At 41.7% G+C, this 25814-nt stretch overlaps 1 protein-coding gene across 2 annotated transcripts in view; it reads left to right on the forward strand.

Annotated features, from left to right (window-relative positions):
* Nucleotides 1–25814, forward strand: part of CHCHD3 (coiled-coil-helix-coiled-coil-helix domain containing 3) — a 191531-nt gene that overhangs the window by 154335 nt on the left and 11382 nt on the right. For both annotated transcript variants that reach the window (XM_068401584.1, XM_068401586.1), the window contains exon 6: nt 3538–3608. In XM_068401584.1, coding sequence (XP_068257685.1) covers nt 3538–3608 — 71 coding nt within the window. The remainder of the gene's footprint in view (nt 1–3537; nt 3609–25814) is intronic.

The raw sequence follows: 25814 nt of genomic DNA on the forward strand, positions 1-25814 counted from the left end.
GTAAGTGTTGATAAGATCCCCCCTCAGTCTTCTCTTCTCCAAGCTGAACAGCCCCAGCTCTCTCAGCCTCTCCTCATAAGAAAGGTGCTCCAGGCCTCTGATCATCTTTGTAGCCCTTCACTGGACTCTCTCCAGTAATTCCTTATCTTTCTTGAACTGGGGAGCCCAGAAGTGGACACAGTACTCCAGATGTGGCCTCACTAGGGCCGTGTAGAGGGGCAGGATAACCTCCCTTGACCTGTTGGCCACACTCTTCCTCATGCGCCCCAGGATACCATTGGCCATCCTGGCCACAAGGACACATTGCTGGCTCATGGTGAACATTTTGTCCACCAGAACCCCCAGGTCCTTCTCTGCAGAGCTGCTCTCCAGTAGATCAGCCCCCAGCCTGTACTCTCTGATAGTTTGCCACTGCTGCTAACCTGAGAATTGGACCGTAGCTTTTTTCCTTCACTTTGAGCTGAACAGTACATGAATATGCAGATGATATAGACAATATAAATACATATATGTATTTATCTAGAGAGCGAGGAAATCATTTATCTTAACAGTGCTGTGGTATAGCACCATTTTTTTTCTGTATTTAGAGAAATGACCACTGCACGCTTATCTTGAGGATTAGGGAAGACTTCTAAAACGAAACTTCATCTCTGGATTATAGAGAGTATATCTGTAAAAGAGAACCTGAACGAATTTCAAAGGAAGATCTGATCCAAGAAACACGGCACACTTTATCTAATATAACAAATGATTTCTTGATAGCTTGATTCTACTGTAGGATTAAAACTTCTTAGCATATAGAGCAGCTCAGTTGATCACTTGAACTGCAATTAAAAAGTAGAACAAGTACACTCAGAATATTGTTTTTGTGTCAGAAATGCTCCTTCAAGCTTGAAAATGATAAAAAATTGCAATCGATCCTTACAACTGTTGTGTTCATCTTTATTGATCAGGCAAAAGAAAGATAAATCGCAGCCCAAATAAGATTGTAGTAAATGTTAGCATCGTAGGGGACTGCAGGATGATAGAGAGCTATTCATCATCTCAAATGGTGACCTGTCCGCACTCGCACCGGAGTCAGTCTGCTGTCTAATCGCATACCTATTGATTTCATCTACGTCCGAGGAACCTGCATGGGACTGTCATTGGCCAGCTGAGATTGCTAAATGCAAGGGGGTCACTGGTGTGAGGAGGATTTCATTTTCATTTTCTTGCTGGCCAATGATGATTTATGAAAAAATAAATGACCCCGAGTCACATGCATGGAAACTTTGATTCCAGTACAAATGAATTATTAGGTCTGAATCTCAGAAGCAAGAGTGCAGTAGACCACCGTGCTCTTTGTGATCTGTGCGTGACCTTTGACTGCAGTAGATGTTATGCAATTTGTTATAATTTGTAGTAAAATATTGACCTTGCAATACAATTTTACCCGTGTCCAGAGCTGGCATTCTTTTCCGTGATTTCTGTACATTTCAAGATTATAATTCAAGGAAGACCCTCGGAAGATGAGATCCTCAAACGGGAAGCGAAAACGTTTCTCCCTTTTATTTTTGTAGATAGCGCTGCCTCTTTTGGAGTTTCCATCAACTGTTTTTGCTGTAGTGGGCTTTTTTATCTGCATTCCTCATAACATAATTTGGCGCAGATAAATGTTGCTCAGGACATATTTACTAACCCAGTGATCACAGAATCACAGAATCAACCAGGTTGGAAGAGACCTGTGGGATCATCGAGTCCAACCGTTGCCCTGACACCACCATGTCAACTAGACCATGGCACTAAGTGCCATGTCCAGTCTTTTCTTAAACACAGCCAGAGATGGTGACTCCACCACCTCCCTGGGCAGCCCCTTCCAATGGCTAATGACCCTTGCTGAGAAGAAATTCTTCCTAATGTCCAACCTGAACCTCCCCTGGCGAAGCTTGATGCTGTGTCCTCTTGTCCTATTGCTAGTTGCCTGTGAGAAGAGGCCGACTCCCACTTCACTACAACCTCCCTTCAGGTAGTTGTAGACTGCACTAAGGTCACCTCTGAGCCTCCTCTTCTCCAGGCTAAACAACCCCAGCTCCCTCAGCCATTCCTCATAGGTCAGACCCTCCAGACCCTTCACCAGCTTGGTCACCCTCCTCTGGATCAAGGAGCCTATGTCATCTTTGACTTTTACAAAAGAGTGTTCTCTCTAGTTATCGGGAATTTTAATTTTTTTTTTCCACCTAACAATATTTTAAGCATATTGCTTTTTTCATACATCAGTGTCTTATAAAAACCTGCTTACTTTACCCAAAATAAAATTGGAATGACACTTTCTACGGACTGCATTGTTCCATTCATGTATGTTAAATGTTTTAAAGATGCAAAATGAATGCTGTGGCATGAATAACCTTAAGCCATGATATTAATAGGTAGATTGTGAAAATAAGGACTCAGAATGGTTTTTATGTAATCAGGCGGTGGGTGATTGTAAGAGTTTCGTTGCCATGTTAACATGACTCCCTGGGATGCCAGGTGACTCAAGAGCTGCGAAGCTACGGAAGAGTTCTTGCAAGTGCCAACAAAACCTTTCTACATCTCCACGACCCGTTAGCCCCCCCGTTCAGAGAAAAATGGCTTTAGAGAACTTTTGAACTGCTTTAACTTTTCTTTATTCCTCCAACTGTGAAGCCAGGTGCCTTAGTTATTGCATCTTAAGTCCAACTGTGCTAAGGCTATAAAAACCTTTTTAAAAATACCAAGTATGTATTATCTAGACATGAAGCATCACAACATTCTAGTGATTTGTCTTTGAATATCCTACGTCCCACTGTGAAACTTCACCATTTTTAAGTATAGAAAAGTTCTGTTGCTTGATGATTCAATCTTGTCTTGCCTGCGTTTTGGAAATTAATGATTTGGTGGAATGGAGTGAAAGGCATTCCTGGGTTTAGGGGAGATGAAAATATGTTCTGAAGCTGCTTGATTTTAAAAATTAAAATTAGCAACTAATTGAAGCAACCTGGAAGTTTGGAATATTAAAATAACTCACTGTGAGAGGCATTATCAAGGCAAAGAGCAAAAGAGAAAGTCAAGTCATAGTTAATTTATTGTGCAGCTTTGAAGTTTGACTCGAGTATCACCTGCAAACTAGATGGGGATATATGTGTAAGTAACACAAACAGGGACGTGCAAAGAAGTAAGGATTCAGTATTTTGATTTTTTTTTCTTTTTTTTTTTTTCCTGATGGAGAAGCTTCAAAGGCTCCAGCAGTACCTAGTGCTCAATATGTGATTCTTTACCCCATGTCTCTTTACAGTTTCCTCCCTAAGAGCCATCTCCTCTGCATAACCTTCTGGAACCAACAGGACACACCTATTTAAAAAAGCACCAAAAAAAAGTCATCTCTGAAACTTTGTAGAATAATTGATTTGAGGGTTGGGTTTTGGGTTTTTTGTGGAGCAACTTTAGTGGATACAATAGCCAAATTGGCATTATTTACTAGATATTAGTATGCATATAAATGATATCATATGATATTTGTATTATTTTTCAACTTTCCAGAGTGCCCAGTTCTACAAAGTCACCACAGAGCAATACCAAAAAGCTGCCGATGAAGTGTCAGCTCGTTTCAAGTAAGTCTTTTCTACTGTTATTTTTGAGCCTGGCAGCTAAATGAGTTCTTATCCACATTAAAATGCACAATAATTCCCCTTCCCCCATCACAGATCCTATCAGTCTGTTCTGGTTAGTGAAATGAGAGAATTTTGAAGAATTTGGGAGCCAATGCATAGTAACCATAAGCTGCATAGAAATTGGATGCACAGTTAGTAATGTACTAATTAATTTATATTTGATAAGATGCATGAAATATTCTAAAAATATGTTCCTTAACATTTTTTCTCTAATGGAGCACCAAAAATGTAGTTCCAACTTTGCATTACAATAGTATTCATCCTGTGCTTGCATGATGTGAAAGGATTTAAATTAGCAACTTCACTTTGCCCTGAACAGTGAAGGTCAAATTAAATAATTTTTATTAGGCCTGAGGATGGTTAAATGAAGATACAGTAATTGATGGATCAAAGTGACTCTGACCCTTAGCCTTGGACTCTTCCCTTTCTGCTGGTTCATACATTAGGCAGAAGGTTCCATTTATCATTTTAGTAAGGATACAGAGAGAACTTTTTACAACCTTTTTAGTCTCCGTAGTAACCAAGAAATGCTGTGTAAAATGAATTATTATGTGACGATTTTTAGGTTTGTAGAGGGATTTTCTTTTGGTTTGGGTTTTGTTTTGTTTTTTTTATGAGCAAGAGGAGAAAAGGCCTTTTTGAGCTGCTGCTAATGATATAAATAAAGTTCTTAACTGCAAGATAAAAATAATTTTCTCTCTTAATATCACGAATTGTTAAATATTCTCTAGTGTATATATAAAGTCTTTGTACTGGTCAATAGTGCAGAGTGTTTTGAGGGCTGAATTCATCTGTCCCTTAAACAAGAGGGACAAAGTGCCCATTGACTCAAGGTCTGATGTAAGCATAATTTGGAGGTTTCCCATTACGTATGGGAAGCTTGGCATGTTATTATTCATTGTAATTTTTTTCATCAGTGATAAGATTCCCATCAAGGGGGTGTCTCTCCTTCCTCTCTTACAGTGGGGTATTTTCAGGTTTTGAAATCTAATTATTGCCTAATATGACTTTCAGTATTCCAAAACAAGCTTTTGTTGTGATTTGAGGTACTAGTTGATAGCTCCAGGTGGCTATTGTGGCCAGAGATGGGAAATGGCTTTGGGTTTGGGTATTTTCCGCCCTAATCTATAAATGATTTCCTAAGTAAATCAGTGCTTCTGGGTTCCTTTTTGCACAAATGGAGGTGGTAGATACAGCAGGGGCCAGTCCTTAGCATCAAGCAATATCCAAGAATTGTAAGAAAAACGTTTTGAAGGATGTGTCAAGGCAGGTGTTGATCTCTTCTCCCAAGTAACAAGTGCTAGGAGGAGAAGAAACAGCCTCAAGTTGCACCATGGGAGGTTTAGATTGGATTTCAGGAAAAATTTCTTCCCCAAAAGGGTTGTTCAGCATTGGAACAGGCTGCCCAGGGCAATGGTGGAGTCCCCATCCCTGGAGGGATTTAAAAGCCGTGTAGATCTGGTGCTGAGGGACATGGGTTAGTGGTGGGCTTGGCAGTGCTGGGTTAATGGTTGGACTTGATGATCTTAAAGGTCCTTTCCAACCAAAATGATTCTGTGATTCTATATTTCAGTCTATCTGCATAAACCAAAGAGTATTTAATGAAGAGGGATTTGGAGAGAATCAGACTTTGAGGCAATCAGAGATTCCTACACTTGATGAGATTGGCCTTTTTTTAATTTTCTAGAGACTAAAGATATAAATAGAAATCACCTATTTGACTAGTCTTTGCTGTAATGCCGTTACTGAAATTGCTGTGCTTCCTTTGCACTTCAAGCCACATTTTCTGAAAAATTATTTGGAGCTTTTTGATTAGTGAATCCAGTTTTGGTCCATTGTGTTAAAAACCAAAAAAGAAAACATTATGAAAAGGAAAAGGTATCTGAAGTATGCGCATAAATTGCGGTAGATTTGATAAAGTGCACGAAATATCAATATAACTTTATAATTTAAAAGTTTTCCTTATATAAAATCCTTTTAAATGCCATGTCTTTTTATTGAAGGTTTAAACTCAGCCGATGTTATTTTATCACTGCCTTTTTTGTGTAACTTGATGGATAAATTATGAATGATTTAGTGAAACCTGAAGATGATACTCTTTCAGTGTCACCAGGCACTTCTCATGTTCAGTTTAATTGCATGTGAGGATTGAGAACAGGGTTTCAAGCAACGGGGTTTAAAGAGCTTGTTTAATTGGCTGTAAAAGAAGAATTAAATAAGGTTGAACTGCTAAATTTTGTTAATGCATAAACCAATGTGCTGCGTGTCAGTGTGATTTGAGGTTCAAAGTGCAAGATTAATAGATGTAATTGTGGCATTATTACAAAATAGTCTCGCTTTATTTTAAACATGTCTAGAATTAGCTATTAAGTTTTATTCAGATAACTTGCATTTCTTCGTCTTTTTAAACTACATCTCTTTTAAGAGCAAAGAGAAGTGAATAATTACTTAAATATTTCCTGGATTTTCCTTTTCCTTCCTCCGTTTAGTCCCTGAAATTACATCAGCTGTGGCTTCATCGGTCTTTAGGGATAATTCGCCCCATTAAAATGGAGAAAATGAAATATCCCACGTAGACTTGTATCAGAGAACTGGAGATCTTCTGTACTTTGTCTGCACTCTTTATTGATGCCTGCTTATTACCTTCTGCAGCACTGCCCGGGTTAGACTGATATTCCAAATGTTCATGATGAATGTTTTATCTCTGTGAGGTCCTGCTTCACATTGATCAAATTCTGAATTATCAAATGGTTCATCTCTTTAAGACACTAATTCCCATTGATCAAATCCGAAATGACCAGGTTCAGTCAGTTCCTGCAGTACACAAATTACATTAAAACAACATTACTAGAGCATGCTGCCTTTTCTAATGTAGGAGTTATGTTACCCGCAGTTACATTATAACCAGAATTATTATATTATGAAGATGTCTCTGTTATAATGAGACGTTTACACAAGAAGAAAAGAATGCCATGTTACAGGAAGAGCCGGGCTTTGGGCAAAGATTTGAACTTTAACTAATCAAATTGTACATTTGTATTGTGGGGTTTTTTTTCCTTAATTTGAAGGGCTGGTAGCGGGAAATTTGGCAGCTGTGGTGGTGACATTTTATTCCCCAGTGGTGTCTAGAGCCAAGTAACATCTTGATTATTCATTTAGGAATAGAGAAGGCGGATAGGGCAAATTCAGCCTAAAATAAATGTTTGTACTTTATCTTCTGTGGGTTTTGATTCCTTGTAGTAGATCAGAGACTTCATAGCTGTGCACTAGTGCTTTTTCCAAAATATTTTGCCATTCCTCTCCTGCTCCACCGTGCTCACATAGACAACATGAAGTTGCTTCTTGTTGCTGGTTTCTTGGCAGAAACCTAGTCCCTGCCAGCTGGACTGATAGAAAATCCAGGTCCTCTTTCGGAATCAGCTGTCTGTTTTGATTTCTACTGCCCAGGTGGTGTTTGCGCGAAGCAAAGCAAGGGTTTTGCCCAGGGAGGTGGTGGAGTCACCATCTCTGGATGTGCTTAAGAAAAGCCTGGACATGGCACTTAGTGCCATGGTCTAGTTGACATGGTGGTGTCAGGCCAATGGTTGGACTCGATGATCCCAGAGGTCTCTTCCAACCTGATTGATTCTGTGATTCTGTAAGGTTTTCCCCGGTATCTCAAGGTGTCACTTCAGTGTTACTTCTAAACTCCTGTGTCTGCAATGAAGCCAAATTCTGGGTCTTGTGCATCACGGCACAGGATTTATGTGTGTTTGTTGGTAGACTCATGGATGGCCCCCAACAGAAGAAGGACATGGAGCTGTTGGAACGAGTCCAGATGAGGCCACGAAGATGCTCAAAGGGCTGGAGCACCTCTCCTATGAAGACAGGCTGAGAGAGTTGGGGCTGTTCAGCCTGGAGAAGAGAAGGCTCCAGGGAGACCTTCTAGCAGCCTTCCAATACCTGAAGGGGCTACAGGAAAGCTGAAGAGGGGCTTTTTACAAGGGCATGGAGTGACAGGACGAGGCGGAATGGTTTTAAACTAAACGAGGGGAGATTTAGATTAGATCTGAGGAAGAAATTCTTTGCTGTGAGGGTGGTAAGACACTGGCGCAGGTTGCCCAGAGAAGCTGTGGCTGCCCCCTCCCTGGCAGTGTTCAAGGCCAGGTTGGATAGGGCTTGGAGCAACCTGGTCCATGGCAGGGGGTTTGGAACTAGCTGATCTTTAAGGTCTCTTCCAACCCAAACCATTCCGTGATTCTATGATCTATGAAATTACCCAGCACTAACAGTTTTAATCACAGAGGGTTCTTTGCATCATCTGGAAGCTTGGGTGTTTATTCTGAATCACAGATTTTGATGTCTTTATTCCCTTACTATGAGACTTTTGATCATGAACCTTGCCATCAGGAGGAATGACTCTTGGAAGCTGGAGGAGCTCGTTTGATTAAACACAGAAAGGTTTGGGATTTGCTCAGGCTGCTTCACACGGTACGACCTTCACACATTTGAGACAGTTTAAAAACAGTTTTACAAACCAAATCAATATGTTTCACGTGATCCTCGATCGTTTCCATTGCTCTGATCGCTGATGGAAGGGAGAGCTCGGTGATAGCCAGGCAACAGGCTATTACAGCCTTGAAAATATGTTCAGCAGGGGGTTTGATTCAGGATAGAGAGAATCGGAATAATAAATGACAAAACATCAATATCGTGTCTTCCTTTAATTGATAACTTCTGTATCATGAAGCTTGGTTTATTAATGTTTACTGAAAATAAAATTTAAAGCACAGTTATGTTTGATGGTCACCTGTAAATACATAGGAACACGAAGAGTACTTTTTCTAAGTTGTGTTTTACCTAATATTCTTTTGAACTGGGAACTGAAGCCATGTTAAATGAGTAACAGTGACATTTCGATCTTCAAATATAATTGTCTCACAAAGCAGTGATGCCAATTACTCTGGACATTAAAAAAAAAGCAGTATAGGCAGAAAATAAGCTTTTTAATGATAACATTGGACTGAGACTAGGGAAGTGTGCGTTTATTTCACTGTTCTGGTTACCCTTCTGATGCTGGGTATATATGATGACTTTTAAGGGACTCTTCTGCACTATCTATAAATTACCAATATTGATAGTTCCTTAACGGAAATATCTTCAGCAGCTATCATGTTGTACTCACATACTATTATAACATAGAAATCCATGTTGGAGATATTGAGGCAAATAGTTTCTGCTTTGTTTCTGCTTGTGCAGATCTGCTGGTGAGAAACTTCAGCAGTTCCTTTTGCTATCTGAAGTAGCATTAGTTGCTTTTAAAAACTAAAGTTAAAAGTACAGGTTATAAGTTATTTGTGAGATACTACGTAGTATTTTTGCAGTAACAGAAAATAGAAAGCTATTTAGAAATCCTTGGACGGAGCCTGCAGATCATCTTTATCTTCGTCTCAGAAAGGGTTATTAGGCATTGGAAGGGGCTGCCCAGGGAGGTGGTGGAGTCACCATCTCTGGAGGTGTTTAAGAAAAGACTGGATGTGGCACTTAGTGCCATGGTCTAGTTGACACAGTGGTGTTAGGTCAAAGGTTGGACTCAATGATCCCAGTGGTCTCTTCCAACCTAGTTGATTCTGTAGGCTTGCCACCTGCTGGTTGAGTTCCCTTTGCTCAGCCAAAGACAATGGGCTCTAAATAAAAACATCCTGAATTAACCTTTTATCTCACAAATACAGCATATACATGTAGTACTTTGTCACGAAACAGTTGTTTCAGTATTGTTTGCACTGATGATGCTGTTGCTTGTACTATTCTTGAATTCTGTTTTCACGTGTTACAGCTGGGGATGATGGTCCCACATTACCCACGACATCCTGCAGATGAGTTTAAGACCGGTATGTGTGTCAGTTATGCTAGAAGGAGTGCCTGGTGTTAAATACCATCAACTCCGCTTAAACCACAGAGCTTTTCTTAACACAAAGGTATTCAAAGAGTCTTATTTCTCTTTCTTCCTACTCTTCCACTCCATCCCCTTTTTGTTCCCCAAGGCTGCGTTGCTGTGGGGCTGCACAGACAGTTGTGCCGACACCGTGCCGAGGGTGGCATAGCAGTGAGAGGTGCTGACGTTGATTTAAGCAGTGCCGTTGTCTGATATCTAACGGCATTACACTTAACGAGCCTTTAGATATCAGTGTAAATGGTGTTTTGCAGAGTGGATGGGATATTGTCACCCCTCTTAGGTTTAAACCAGTCTGGATTCAGAATGCGTAGAGCTGCTTCAGGTAGGAACAGAAATTGATAAAGAAACTACAAATCTTTTTGATCTCTGTTATTTATCTTGTACATCCAAAATCCTGTTCCTTTTGAACGCAGGAGGAATAAAACAGAATCTGTTTTCTTTGCTCACTCCTTTCAGCCAGTACTCAGTCCTGATAGACTTACCTGAGGGCTGCCGTGGCAGAGCTCATTCAAGCAACGTGATTGACTTCCCACTACTGCTTTGTATACGTGATTTTGCTTTGACACAGCATTCCCTCGGCTGGCGAAACCCTTTACACCACGCATGCCTTATGCATGCCTTTTAATCGGAGCGAGGAAGCAGGAATTACTTATTTCTACCTTTTGGATAGAGTTGTCTATTGCTTCAGCACCTTGGCTTGGTGAAGGGACTTCGGTGGTCAGTAGTTACCCCTGTCTCAGTTGCTCTCCAATTTATTTATAAGAGGATATCCTTTAGAATATCAAATTTCTTAAACCCCTTTATTCAGTGCATTTACCTATGAAATGATGATCACTTCATAAATGACAACTTTAGTTTTCCCTGCAGCAACATAGATATTTAACTTACTTCCTTTGATCAATATAGTCCATTAGGAATGAGAGTACTCAACAGAGCCGGATGAAATATTAATTGTGCACTTCTTAGCTAGATGCAGATTCATTCTGAACAAGTGGGAGCAGGGGATTCTGGCATAATATCTGTGTGTTTTTCTGTTAAGCCCAGAACCATGAGTCTGTTTGTATGGGGATGTGTGTTTTCATTGAAATATTTGAGCTGTGATGTGAGCTTTAAATGTGCTTATTTGGTCAGGAGGTAGGTCTGAAGCACTGAATGTGTTTTTGAGAGTTATATTAACTTTTAAAATCCATTATTCAAAATTCAGATAGCATGTTAATTAAGAGGGCCAAGCCAGTTCTTTCCATGTTTGCCATAATCCTTTTTTCCCTTCTGTTTCCTTTCTAGAAATAACGGGTACATTCATTAAAGCTCCCCTCAGGCTATCACCAGTTTTTCACATAGTTAGATATTTTACGGTCTGGACTGGAGAAAGCAATCTTCAAATTAATTTTAGTAAAGCACAAAGTCATGACTAGGAATTTTTTATTTGATATGAATTAGTATTTAAATAACAAATGATTTTCTGGAAGGTAGGATAAGTATAGTAGGATAGTTGTTGTAAGATATTGTTACAGTAGGATAATCATGTGGGCAAACATGCCTCTTCATCTGAATGTCCCTTTGCTCTTCAGGTGAGTCTGGTTGATGTGTTCGAAGGGGAAAGCACGTGCTCATGTTTCAGCACACCATAGGTTTTCTGTATTGCTTATGTAGAAACATTAACTAATTTTATAGACTTCCTTATGAAAGCAAGTGAGTGAAACTCTTCCTTCGCGCATCAGTGGCCAACAGTTAAATTGGCGTGTTCCCTAGTTTTATGTGCTGGTAATCAACCAAGTCCCCTGAAAACTGATGGATGCACTCATTAAGGGCAGCTCTTGCTGCTGGCTGCAGTTTCGGGAGCCACTCACGACCAACGAGGACTGACTCTTCACGGCGTAGTTGGCATGTAACGCTCTGCAGCGGTACATCTGGCTTCGTGCTCCCTTTCAAGGACTAAAGCCTCTTGTTTTAATACGTTAAGCATCCTTTGTTGGGATTTTGTATAAACACGAGTAAATGATTTCCCAATTACAGTATTAAGCCAAGCAAGGTTAAAACCCACAGTCTCTTCTTTTTATTATTAATTTGTTCTGTGTTTTGTAATCTTTTGTTGCTGAGATTTACAAATACCTTTTCTAAGGATGTTTTTTATGAGTCCAAGCCATCTGTAGGATGAAAGCCTACAAATCTCACAGTCCCCACGTCAGAGCACACAGCAGCAAACCTCCCTTTCTGGAAGGGAGCATGTTTTGCAGAGTTGATGGTATGATTTCTTTTAAGCAGCGTACACCTGTTTCTGGTTACAGGGTGAAGAATGAATTGCCAATTACCTCTACATGTTAGAACAGGTTGCCCAGAGAAGTTGTGGATGTCCCTCCCTGGCAGTGTTCAAGGCCAGGTTGGATGGGGCTTGGAGCAACCTGGTCTAGAGGAAGGTGTCCCTGCCCATGGCAGGGGGGTTGGAACTAGATGGTCTTTAAGGTCCCTTCCAACCCAAACCAGTCTGTGATTCTATAACATGACACTTCGTATTGCAGGAACTTGAGCTCTCTGGTTAGTTAAGGCCCCCAGCTACGTAACCATCCATTCCAAAATCATGGGGTGGAAAGACAGCAGTCCTTGAGCAGTCACTAATATTTGTGCGTGTGCAAGCTGTGGGAAGGGAGGTCAGTGCCACCGACCTTTGTTTTCCCATCAGAGCTCTAGAACAAGATGAAGTGACCAAAGCAGGATGCCAGTACAGCAGCACCATCTCATTGCTTTGGAAGCTGCATGCACAGGTGCTGCTGTTGCTGCATCAGGCGTCACTCATTTACATTTGTAACACCTCCATTACAGCTCATTTGCTACTACTTGTAATTAACCACTTCTTCCCTTTTTTTTTCCCTCACTTCCAGTGGAGTTGGGCTAAATCAGGGAAAAAAAAGGACCACAATCATTCTGCTTAGACTCCGTCTAAGTGAAATCACAGTTGTAAAGCCAAAGTCTACATTAAACATTTTGGGAAATAATATCAAGTCATATGCTTTGTTGCAAAGTGCTGTCGTACTCAGAAAGGAGGTTTGTAAAAATCACAGAATCATAGAACCACAGAATGGTTTGGGTTGGAAGGGACCTTAAAGATCATCTAGTTTCAACCCCCCTGCCATGGGCAGGGACACCTTTCCTCTAGACCACGTTGCTCCAAGCCCCATCCAACCTGGCCTTGAACACTGCCAGGGAGGGGGCAGCCACAGCTTCTCTGGGCAACCTGGGCCAGGGTCTCACCACCCTCACAGCAAAGAATTTCTTCCTAATATCTCATCTAAATCTCCCCTCTTTCAGTTTAAAACCATTCCCCCTCGTCCTGTCACTACTTGCCCTTGTAAAAAGTCCCTCTCCCGCTTTTCTGTAACCCCTTCAGGTACTGGAAGGCTGCTAGAAGGTCTCCCTGGAGCCTTCTCTTCTCCAGGCTGAACAGCCCCAACTCTCTCAGCCTGTCTCCAGAGCAGAGGTGCTCCAGCCCTCTGAGCATCTCCGTGGCCTCCTCTGGACTCGCTCCAACAGCTCCATGTCCTTTTTTTGTTGGGGGCCTCTGATGCTCAAAACATCAGAACAGCAGAAATGCTTCTGGTACCAGAACCAGATTGCATTTATTTAATGCTGGTCCTCACGTCTTTGTCTCTCAGCCCATTGCAGATATTGGCAATGTGGAGTGCAGAGCTGCAGCTGGCAACATCTGGAGAAGGGGCTGCTGCAGATGTTGGCATCTGGGAGGTGGCACAGGATTATCGTGTCGCGGGCGTCACTCCTCTGGTTTGATAAAGGAGGAAGTTAATTCCTTTGCTGTCATTCTGTGCTGCTAGCAGGCTCTAACAAACAAAGAAATAAAATTGTGCCAAGTTGCACTTGATTAAGTCTGATTTTTTGTTGAACAGAGCAAAATTGTGCAGCAGGCAGTTGGCAACAGGTACACTGCATGGATGTTGGATCATAGAGAAGCCTTTATAGCTCTGCATAGGATTTATGCTTTTTTATGTATTAGAATGCCTAACAAATTGCCTGCCTGATGTGAATTTAACTTTAATTAGTCCATCTAGGTGCTCCTGTAATAAAAATAATGAAAGGACCTGTATATATGTGACATAAGTGCATGCAGTTATCCCTTAAGGTTAGGGAACTTGACTGAGGTCTGTGCCCAATCTGAGTCTAGAACTAAGAGGTTAGTGACTACCGTGTTTTACACAAACTTCATAGGTGGTTCTTCCTAATATAGTGTATATTTTTTCAGTGACCTGATTGGTTTGGGTCTCATTTTACAGGTAAGAGGTTAGAATGGTCCCTGAACGTTTGTTTTCCATCTTAACTATTATAAAGCAGTGATATTTTCTCTTTCTTTGTTGATCTTGTCAGTAGCACTTTGCTTCCAGCACCAAATAATTTTGTTTTTAAAAAATATAAATTTTAACAACAATGCCCCCCCCCTGCAAAAATATTAACGATTTTTTTTTCAACAAAATATAATTTTGTTTCTTAAGCAGTTCCATTCTCTACAAGTTCACCAGGGCACCAAATTGTACATTTTCATACAGCTTTGAACAGGGGAGCGGCATGAATCCTGTCCTCATGAAACATGACTGCTTCTTCCAACCCCCAGTCTTATATAGTGTATCAATTATTCTCATTTGATCAGACAAAATTTGACATTTTGATAAGTGAATTTCAGACAGTAGTTTTGTGAATATGACCATTTTGAAATTGTTTCCCAGAAGATAAAAGTCTTGGAAAAAAAAATTCCTTTCTCTTTTTAGTTTGAAATTTCCAGCAAGCTTTCCCAACGGACACCTCTAAACATAACGGTATAAATCAGTTAATTGATCAGAAAGTAGCTCTGAAACTACTCACAGACCGACTGGTGTGACTGTACACGCACTTTGCACAGAGTAGTACACCTGCCTTGTTGTAGGAGACCGAAGCTTTGATCCACAGACTGCAAAATCCTACTTGTAAGAGGGCCCTGCATTGAATTTCTCAGCGTAAAGAGACTTGGGGGTGCTGACCGACATCCAGCTAAACATGAGCCAGCAGTGTGCTCAGGTGGCCAAGAAGGCCAATGGCATCCTGGCCTCTATTAGGAATAGTGTAGCCAGCCGGTCTAGGGGAATGATCGTCCCTCTGTACTCGGCACTGGTGAGGCCGCACCTTGAATCCTGTGTCCAGTTCTGGGCCCCGCACTTCAAGAAAGATGTTGAGGTGTTGGAGCGAGTCCAGAGGAGGGCGACCAAGCTGGTGAAGGGTCTGGAGGGTCTGACCTCCGAGGAACGGCTGAGGGAGCTGGGGGTGTTTAGCCTGGAGAAGAGGAGGCTCAGAGGTGACCTTAGTGCAGTCTACAACTACCTGAAGGGAGGTTGTAGTGGAGTGGGAGTCGGCCTCTTCTCCCAGGCAACTAGCGATAGGACAAGAGGACACAGCCTCAAGCTTCGCCAGGGGAGGGTCAGGTTGGACATTAGGAAGCATTTCTTCTCAGCAAGGGTCATTAGCCATTGGAATGGGCTGTCCAGGGAGGTGGTGGAGTCACCATCTCTGGAGGGGTTTAAGAAAAGCCTGGACATGGCACTTAGTGCCCTGGTCTAGTTGCCATGGTGGTGTCAGGGCAATGGTTGGACTCGATGATCCCAGAGGTCTCTTCCAACCTCATTGATTCTGTGATTCTGTGAATGGCTCATAGGAAATGAGCCCGTTCCCTTTAGACATTTACTAGTGTGTTACTGTGCTGTGTTACCCTGGAGCTAAGGGTTGGCCATGTTAGTTGGAAGGACGTGTGTCCAACAAGATAGTCCACCACCCTAGCAAAAAAATCAAGTTTTCTTTATTTCCCTTAAAATCCTGTTCTGTTATTTAATGCATGTCATTTACAGGATTTTTTTTCCTGATGTTCTGCCTGTGTTTTCTTTAAATTTTGCCCTGTTATTCTCAGTAGTCCTCAATGCAAAATGCTAAACTGATTTCTCAATGTGCTTTTTGATTCTTTCAGTGGTTATCACTGCCTCTTTAAAGCATGAGTCCTGATATCTGTAGGGGAAAAGGCATATATTGGTCATGAAATGTCCTAAGCTTCATTCTTAAGCAAATCAAAACTCTTTACCTGCTGTTTTTGGAGAGAGGATTTCCTAGATATTTTTGGTTTTCTTTGGCATTTTAAAACATTTTGGCTTGTATAGATGTGACCTGATACTTCTGTTCCATGCTTCACACTTAGGTGCGTGAAAAGCACACCACCTTCTAACCCTAAAAGAACATAAGAAGAAACAAAGCTGTTCAGCAGGAGAAGTTTTTCCCCATTACTGTTTATGGAGCAGTTAAGTGTTGGTGGGTTTTCTCAGTTCATGTGCTATGTGCCTCTATAGAGGATCTATAGCTGAAATTGGAAAACGTGTCAATGTTTTGAAAAAAAAATCATAAAGATGCACTCTGTCTCATTGTCATCTGCCTTTCACAGAATCACAGAATCACAGAATGGTTAAGGGTTGGAAGGGACCTCTGGAGATCATCCAGTCCAACCCCCTGCCAAAGCAGGGTCACCCAGAGCACCTTGCACAGGGTCGCGTCCAGGCAGGGTTTGAATATCTCCAGAGAAGGAGACTCCCCACCCTCCCTGAGCAGCCTGTGCCAGGGCTCTGGCACCCTCACAGTAAAGAAGTTCCTCCTCATATTCAGATGGAACTTCCCATGTTTCAGCTTGTGCCCGTTGCCCCTTGTCCTGTCACTGGGCACCACTGAGAAGAGTCTGGCCCCCTCCTCTTGACACCCACCCCTAAGGTATTTGTAAGCATTGATAAGATCAATCTCAGTCTTCTCTTCTCTAGGCTGAACAGACCCAGCTCCCTCAGCCTCTCCTCATAAGAGAGATGCTCCAGTCCTTTGATCATCTTTGTAGCCCTTCACTGGACTCTCTCCAGTAGTTCCTTATCTTTCTTGAACTTGGGGGCCCAGAACTGCACACAGTTACTCCAGATGTGGCCTCACCAGGGCAGTGTAGAGGGGCAGGAGAACCTCCCTTGACCTGTTGGCCACACTCTTCCTCATGCACCCCAGGATACCATCAGCCTTCCTGGCCACAAGGGCACACTGCTGGCTCATGGGGAACTTGTTGTCCACCAGAACCCCCAGGTCCTTCTCTGCAGAGCTGCTCTCCAGTAGATCAGCCCCCAGCCTGTACCGGTGCATGGGGTTATTCCTCCCGAGGTGCAGGACCCTACACTTGCCTTTGTTGAACTTCATGAGGTTCCTCTCTGCCCAACTCTCCAGCCTGTCCATGTCTTGCTGAATGACAGCACAGCCTGCTGGGGTATCGGCCACCCCTCCCAGTTTTGTGTCATCAGCAAATTTGCAGAGTGTACACTCTGTTCCTTCATCCAGGTCACTGATGAATAAGTTAAACAGGACTGGGCCCTGTACTGACCCCTGGGGAACACCACGATCTTTCCATTCATCTGCCTGCAGTGTAAAATACAAATATAGTCTTGAAACATCTAAATCCCACAATTAAGCCTGGGGAAAGGAAGTGAACAAAATAGATAAAACTAATAAGTGTATCTTTAAGGAGACCACTCGAGTGCCGTGTCTGTGGCTATAAACTTTATAAAGATGGACTCCCCTGTCAAGGGTGGGTTAAGACGGATAATATTCTGTAGCAAATGTTGCACTGTGCCGTATGCATTACTGGAAGCACGAGAAGATCAGGATCGAAAGGTTTTGCGAGACAGGCTTTATAGATCCGTGTGTAATAGACTACCGCTCTGTCTACACCGCTTTACTGTTAGTGAAATCTTGCTCTTGCACGGGCTGATGAAATGCAGTCCCTTTTCCTCCATCACATATATTCTTCTCCGTTTGCCTTGACTAGACACAGTACTTTGGCCAAAAAATTGTTATAACCCTCTCAATAAAAAGATGCAGTCAATGCAGTCAATGTAGAATTTAAAAACAAGTTCTGTATAGATAAATTCATTATCAGATGAATCCAGTTCACCAGCTCTTCTCTACGAAATATTTTGGCTCCTTTAGGTAGACAAATTGCAGATATTGGAGTGAGTCCAGAGGAGGCCACGAAGATGCTCAGAGGGCTGGAGCCCCTCTGCTCTGGAGACAGGCTGAGAGAGTTGGGGCTGTTCAGCCTGCAGAAGAGAAGGCTCCAGGGAGACCTTCTAGCACCTTCCAGTACCTGAAGGGGCTACAGGAAAGCTGGAGAGGGACTTTTTACAGGGGCAAGAAGTGACAGAATGAGGGGGAACGGTTTTAAACTGAAAGAGGGGAGATTGAGATGAGATCTTAGGAAGAAATTCTTTGCTGTGAGGGTGGTGAGACCCTGGCCCAGGTTGCCCAGAGAAGCTGTGGCTGCCCCCTCCCTGGCAGTGTTCAAGGCCAGGTTGGATGGGGCTTGGAGCAACCTGGTCTGGTGGAAGGTGTCCCTGCCTGTGGCAGGGGAGTTGGAACTAGATGATTTTTAAGGTCCCTTCCAACCCAAACCATTCTGTGATTCTGTGATATTCTTCTGGACAGTCTACAAAAGAGGTTTTGATGGTTTTTCAAGAGAATTGATTATGGATAAAGCTAATCTATGTAACGGCTTTATCCCAAGTTCTCTTTGTTTTGAGAGAGACTTGTTACTCCTCTCTGGTTGCATAGCATCATGCTGCATGGGGCAGAGGTTGTCTTCAAGTTCCTCAGTACCTGGGAATCCTCAGGTTTAGGCAGATAAAGTTTTTGCTTTTTGTATCCTTGCTATACAGATGTATGAATGTCAAACTCCACCATCAGCCTCTTGTTGTGGTTATGCATTGTAAACTAATTATTTTCAGATAATATCCAAATTAATACAGGTCAAGCATTACCCCTTCTTCTCCTTAACAGGATGTGTGTACTGGTGAAGTAAGATTGTTAATTCTGTCAGATTTTCAGTTCAGTGCTTGGGGACAGATGTTTTAGTAGGGCCTCTTGGAACAGGACAAGGAGTAATGGTTTTAAATGAAAAGTGGGTAGGTTCAGACTAAATATAAGGAAGAAATTTTTATGATGAGGGTGGTGAAACACTGGCACAAGTTGCCCAGAGAGGTGGTAGATGCCCCATCCCTGGAAACATTCAAGGTCAGGTTGGACGGGGCTCTGAGTAACCTGATGTAGTTGAAGGTGTCCCTGCTTACTGCAGGGAGTTGGACTAGATGGCCTTTAAAGGTCCCTTCCAACCCAAACCATTCTGTGATTCTATGAATATAAAACATCCTCGATCACATAGATCTCTGCTAAAAGGAACTACTGAGAAACTGATATTTTGTACTTCTTACCACAGTTTCTGGAACATGATATGCATTTTCCTGAGGTCTCTATTTTGTGTGTGAAAATTCCTATTGTAGTACAATATAAATTTCTTGAGCTAGACACACTGTAAAGTGTAATCATTTTATTGTATACTGAAAGAACTGAGAAAAGCAGTTATTTCTTTAAAACTTTCCTTGCCACTTAACGTGGGTCCCAGTTTCAAGCCATTTAGGAGATCCATTAAGCCACTGGGTTGCTCCTCTGCATGCATTAGTAACAGACTCGGTGTAATATGGAATAGGCTTGCTATATCATGGACACATTTATGAAGATTGATAACAGCCAGGGTTCAGTGTTAACTTTTATTGTCAAACAGGCTGCAGGAGAATCTGCCTGGTATTGCTTTTGCTTTGATTTATGAAAAGGTTGCTGCATGAAAAAGGCATCTCATAAAATAGCTCTGCTGGCAGTAGCATTATAAAATAGGGCCGTAAGTAGACCAAACAATAACTAACTATAATTATGTTCATTATTGTCTCTCTCAGCTCTCTGTACCTTTGGTAGGGTGCTTGCACTCGCTACCGCGTTAGCTTTCAAGTGGACTCACCTTTCCCACAAAGTGGGATGAACATGATAAAATCCTGCTGGGTTTAGATAGGCAGTACCCCCAAAGGAGACCTTTTTTGTTTGTGCCATGAAATGGAAGAGGTCATTTAGATGTTAGCTCCTTGTAGAAGTGATACTAGGAGGAGAAAAGGTCTTTAGAAAAAATTGCTGTTTCTGTTACAATTTCCATCACTGAGGTATTTTGCCCTAAATTGTTACTGTTTTCCTGTAAGGGTTATTTCATACTGTGTTATATTTAGACCCCTTAAAACAAAGCCAAAAACCCTGGCATGATGACAAAGATCACCAGTTTTCATCTTCAGATGGCAAGAAGAATTATTTTCTTTCTCTTAGCCTAGTACCATCCTTTGTAACGAGATGTGCCACAGCAGGAGCAAGTTGAATTCTTCAGTTAGCAGCAATTAGCAGTAAAACTTTAGTGAGAACCAGTTGAAATCGAGGGGCATGACCTAACTGGGAAAAATTTTAGTGGTTGATCTAAAGTTTGTCAAACTTGAGATACTTTAACTAAAAATCATTCCGCTACCACACTATCTGAAGACCTTGGCAAAAAAAACCCCCAGCAACTTAAAAGTCATATGTGATGAGGTTATAAAACAGACAGAGTCACAGAATCACAGAATCAACCAGGTTGGAAGAGACCTCTGGGATCATCAAGTCCAACCATTGCCCTGACACCACCATGTCAACTAGACCAGGGCACTAAGTGCCATGTCGAGTCTTTTCTTAAACACCTCCAGAGATGGTGACTCCACCACCTCCCTGGGCAGCCCCTTCCAATGTCTAAACGCATCAGAATCACTTCCTTGGATCAGACTGAAGTTCCATTAAATAATCCAATGTCTAATTAATACTGCCAGCACACAGCAAATGTGTAAGGAGCGACCTTACTCTTTGTGTGCTGGCAATGATGTTTCCCTGCAATACCCTCTACCTTCTGGTGGTGTACTGCTCTCCAGGTACCATCATGTCTTAGGGAAACACCCACCAGTAGGCAGTGAGATATAATGAAGTGAAAAATACTGAAAAAATAATGAAAAAAAGAATGAAAATAATGAAAAAACATGAATGTTGTGCTTTACAACTCATCTCTCTAAGTTCAGTTCATGATTTGTTCATGGCGAGAGGTGCATTTTACCTACTAGGATGCTAAAAGCGATGTTGAGGGCAGTATGTTTTAATATTTCTATAACACCTTGTACAAGCGCATTAAAACTAAGATATATTATAGCAAGGTCCAGCACCCACTTATTATCAGCATGTTCTCAGGGTGATTACTGCTCTTTGTGTGTGTTTGCTAACACATTGTTGTTGCAGCCCAGATGACTATATTTTATGAAAAGGGTGGCTCGCCACAGCCCAGTGCAAGACCTGGGGAAGTGCACGTGGCCTTTGTAGCTTATCAGAGTGAATCCAAGCCTTTTTTGTTGAAGAACTTCATGCCCAAATGAAAAATTGACATTTATTCTGCTATCTCTTAAGATTGCAACCTTCAGTTCCCTCAAATAATCATCACCCATGGGAGCAGTGATGCTTGAAGTGTTTAACTGTTGATTGCTTTTTCTGTACACCACTTCTACTCATAATATCTCTTATTTTTGTGGTCAGTAACAGGCTTTTGGGCCTCTTACGACTGAAGAAAATAGTTAAACATATATTGCTCCAGAGAGTAATATTTGGATAATAATGTGCCACAAGTTAGTGTCTTGGTGTGCTTCGCCTTGAGTGCAGTAGTTGACCTTTGCTATAGATGAGAAACGTGTCTCCTTACTAGAACACGTTATATAGCACCTATATAAAGGGAAAGCTGTTTTTTTAGTGTAGTAGTGTTAGGTGCTGTGAAGATTTTATTACCACCATTTTGGGATGATCATGTTACTCATGAGTTTACAGAGCCTGAAGTGAGTTGTATAGCTCCTGGGAAATAAGCGGCAGTAGTAAATCTACAACATGATACTCTATCGTGTATCTGGTTTATGCTGCTCATTTTGGGGTTTTGGTCTATGTTTAGGTCTGTCTGAATTCTTTTATATGTGTGTGTGTTCACTTTACACACACAGAGATGTAACATTACTGTGGAAAATTTAATATAGGGACAGGAATAAAATTAAAATGGGTAAAATATAAATGGAATTGGATAAAATTATATATTTTTGCAACCTTCATATAGAAGCAGATTTCAAACTGTTGCAAAATTAATTTTTTCCTTTTAAAATTAGAAATATTCTGTTGTGGTTTTACATGGTATGTAATGCTGGTTCATATACCCAAGTAGTCCTGGAACAGCAATGGTGCAAACCACTGGCATCAGCCACTTCTATGAGAAATGTCAGCCAAAGCACCAAGTAAATTTCCCAAAGACTAGATCTACCTTATCATGACCTCTAGCTAGATCTGAAGAGAGCAGTAATTCCCTGGCTGCTTTCCACAGCCTAAACCTATGAGGAAAAACTTCTTTCCTTTGAGGGTGCCAGAGCACTGGAACAGGCTGCCCAGGGAGATTGTGGAGTCTCCTTCTCTGGAGATGCTGAAAACCCCCCTGGACATGATCCTGTGCAACCTGCTCTGGGTGACCCTTCTTTGGCAGGGGGTTGGACTGGATGATCTCCAGAGGTCCCTTCCAACCCCAAACAGTCTGGTATTCTGTGAAATCTCCATAGTGCCAAAAAGCCTCCCAAAAGTCCTAATAGTAAGAAATGGCACCATCTGGTGTTGTTGGCCATGGTGATCTTTGACTTATAAACAGCTGAGCGAGTGGAATCTTCCCCAGTCTTCATTAAATAATTTTTTGGGTGGAGTACTGAGACAGAGCTCAACTGATGCCACATGCAAACTCTAAAAATAGTTTGTGATCTGAATTTGCATCTGAATGCAATTTCAAGCATTTGAGGCTTGAAATGCAGGCGTTGCTGTGCTGATCACGTAGGCGTGAAAGTGGAGGGGTTTGCTCAATTCAGACTGAGCAGATTGGACTCTTGTGGTGGGATTAGTTTGGGTTTTGTTCTGCCAAGTGGTTGGACAGACTGACGTATGTTTGGGATGATCCTTCTTCATCTCTTAACTTGACAAAGTTAGCAACTGGTTTTGATCAGTCCAAGACCAAAAATTTTTTTTATAGTATGTACAGCATATAGGTGCATTACATGAGGCTGCACCTCACATATTGTGTTTAGTTTTGGGCCCCTCACTACAAGAAAGACCTTGAGGTGCTGGAGCGCGTCCAGAGAATGGCAACGAAGCTGGTGAAGGGTCTGGAGCACAAGTGTGATGAGGAGCGGCTGAGGGACCTGGGGGTGTTTAGTCTGTAGAGAAGGAGGCTGAGGGGAGACCTTCTCGCTGTCTACAACTGCCTGAAAGGAGGGTGTAGCGAGGTGGGGTCGGTCTCTTCTCCCAAGTAAGAAGTGACAGGGCGAGAGGAAACGGCCTCAAGTTGTGCCAGGGGAGGTTTAGATTGGAGATCAGGGACAATTTCTTCACCGAAAGGGTTGTCAAGCATTGGAACAGGCTGCCCAGGGCAGTGGTGGAGTCCCCATCCCTGGAGGGATTTAAAAGCCGTGTAGATGTGGTGCTGAGGGACATGGGATAGTGGTGGGCTTGGTAGTGTTAGGGTTTATGGTTGGACTCAATGATCTTAAAGGTCCTTTCCAACCAAAGCAATTCTATGATTCTATACAGTATATTCCATGTAGATAAAACTGCTCCTTCCAGAGTTTATTCTGATTAAAGACTGTACTTACTACGCTATCTTTTCTACACTGTGAAGGCATGCGTGCCCCTGTTAGAAGTCTAAAATTTGTATCATTATCATCGATGCGATTATTTTAGTATCCTGGTATTCAATAAAAACTGTTCCCTAAGCTCAAAAAAAATATGTGCATCCTAAATTTGGGTAATTCCGACATGTGGTTCCCTTTGCAGCTGCAAGGACCAGCTGTGTGTAAGGTACATTTGTATAATAATATGTTGGTGTACTTTGTATTTTAGGGGGTTTTTTGTTCTTTTTTTTTCAGGGAGGGGAATTTTATAAGCTAATAGTGGTTTGGGATAATGAAAGTCAATTAATATCAATTTAAATAAAAGTGTTCCATCTAATTGTGTCTGTTGGGGTTGATGGGAGTCTGGTATTCATTTGATGACTGGCTTGTCAAGCTGTTTGGACTTTAAGCGCCACAGCAGGTCAGATCAGAGGTCCCCCTCCCTTGTTGGGCAACAGCTAGGAGTGGGTATTTAGAGAACGCTGTAAAAATAGAGCAAGTGTGCAGTGATACCATTTTACCTTCAAACAAGTAGTGGAGTGGGGCTTTCCTGAGCCAGACATTGTATTTTTGTTATAATCTCTTGATGGACTTCTCTTACGTTACTGTATAATTATCTTTTGAACTCAAATGTGCTTATGGTAACCCCCGTATCCTCTAGCTTTTCATTATGTGTTTTTTGGAGAAGGCTTGTATTATTTTTTCGTTATAAATCTGCTGCTAGAAAACCTCCCTGGCTGCCTCTCTTTGTACGCCATTGATAATTTCACAGATTCATCTCATGTTCACTTGCAATTGTCTTTCTATAGGCTGAAGAGATCTAGTCCTAATATAATGTCCTAAGAGTCTGAAGGCTTAGCTTGGCAACTAGTTCGTCAATCTAATTAGGATTCACAACCAGGAAATCTTTTCTGATCCTGATCCTAATTTCTTCCTGTTGTAAGTCCCAGCCCAACAAGGGGTTTAAGAATGTGCATAACTTTGCACATGCAAATGTGGAATTACTCCTTGAAGTTCTGCTCGTATTTATTTGCTTTGCCAGATTTGAGATCGTAAATTCTCTCTGTTAATCTTAGAGATGCTCTTTCCTCCCTATGTGCAATAAATAAGTTGCTGCAATGCAAGGAATGGTTTCAACTTTGCTTATGCTAAAAGCTGAACCGGTATCCTACCAACATAGCAGGTGTTTTACCAGGTGGGAAACATTCACTGGGTGAAAAAAAAAAGCATCTACAAAGGTCAGTAGTACTATCTGCCAGTCTTCGTTGTTAAACCAGGTTTTTGTCAACATATTGAACTTGACTTAGTACTCTCCAGACATAATTAAATGTCTGTCTTGAAGCAGTGTGTCTGTGTGAATATGCTGGAATGTGTCTTCCCTCCTCATCTCCATCCCTAAATTTCAAAGGTCAGAATGTTTGAAATAGATTTTTATTTGCTTTTAAGAAGGCTGAGTGAGAGATTAAATGAGAGCATGACAAACATTTGCCTGTGGTTTTGTCAGTGCTGGGATTTTAGGTGGAAGAATCTAAAAATAACATGGGCAATATTAACACTGGACTTGATCACTAGTAGGACAAAAGATACATATATCAGCAGGTGGAGTAGGTTGTATTCTGACTTCTGCATAAGTCGTTGATTTAGTATTACTACACACATTTAGCATTCTCAGAGCAGTAAAGACTGTGGTTCTCTTCCACCATTTCATCATAGATTTGTTAAGCAAATTCATTCTTTTACACCTTTTGGAAAACTCACGCTATGTAGTCAAGTGTAAATAAAAGCAAGAATCAACTCTACAGTACTTGACCTTTTGCTGGCAGCGCTTCCCACACGGTAATTTTGAGGGCTCTGTGTGGGCACAGTTTGATTATGGACTGCTTCATAACGTCAGTTGTAGATATTCAGAAATCAGATCCGTGGTATTCCTTCCAAATGATTTGTAGAAGAACTTAACCATTTGGTTTGTGCTTTATATGTTTCGTAACGCACTTTCGAGTCATCACCTACTTAATGTGTGAAGATAGTTTTTGAAAATAATTTAATATAAAGAGTAAATTAATTTAAAAACTAAAAATAATGGTGCAGCAGTAAGGACCTTCATTAGCATATGCCCTTTTGTCTTTTTTCCCGTTATCTCTTTTGCAACTATTTTCTATACTATAAACAAGTCCTGCAAATTCACTCAGCAGAGATGCTGTTGGAAGTGGCTCTTTTAGGATGAAGTAATCTTAAAAAGAATAACCCCCTCACCACCACCTTTTTGTGTCATGATGGAAAAATACCACTGTCTTGCTGCTGTTGCAGACTTGTCGCTTACACTTCATCTTTGAGCTGACCTTCTCTCTAGGTCACACAGAATCACAGAATCAACCAGGTTGGAAGAGACCTCTGGGATCATCGAGTCCAACCATTGCCCTGACACCACCATGTCAACTAGACCATGGCACTAAGTGCCATGTCCAGGCTTTTCTTAAACACCTGCAGAGATGGTGACTCCACCACCTCCCTGGGCAGCCCATTCCGATGTCTAATAACCCTTGCTGAGAA

Source organism: Nyctibius grandis, chromosome 5, assembly GCF_013368605.1.
Source record: "Nyctibius grandis isolate bNycGra1 chromosome 5, bNycGra1.pri, whole genome shotgun sequence".
NCBI classification, from domain to species: domain Eukaryota; kingdom Metazoa; phylum Chordata; class Aves; order Nyctibiiformes; family Nyctibiidae; genus Nyctibius; species Nyctibius grandis.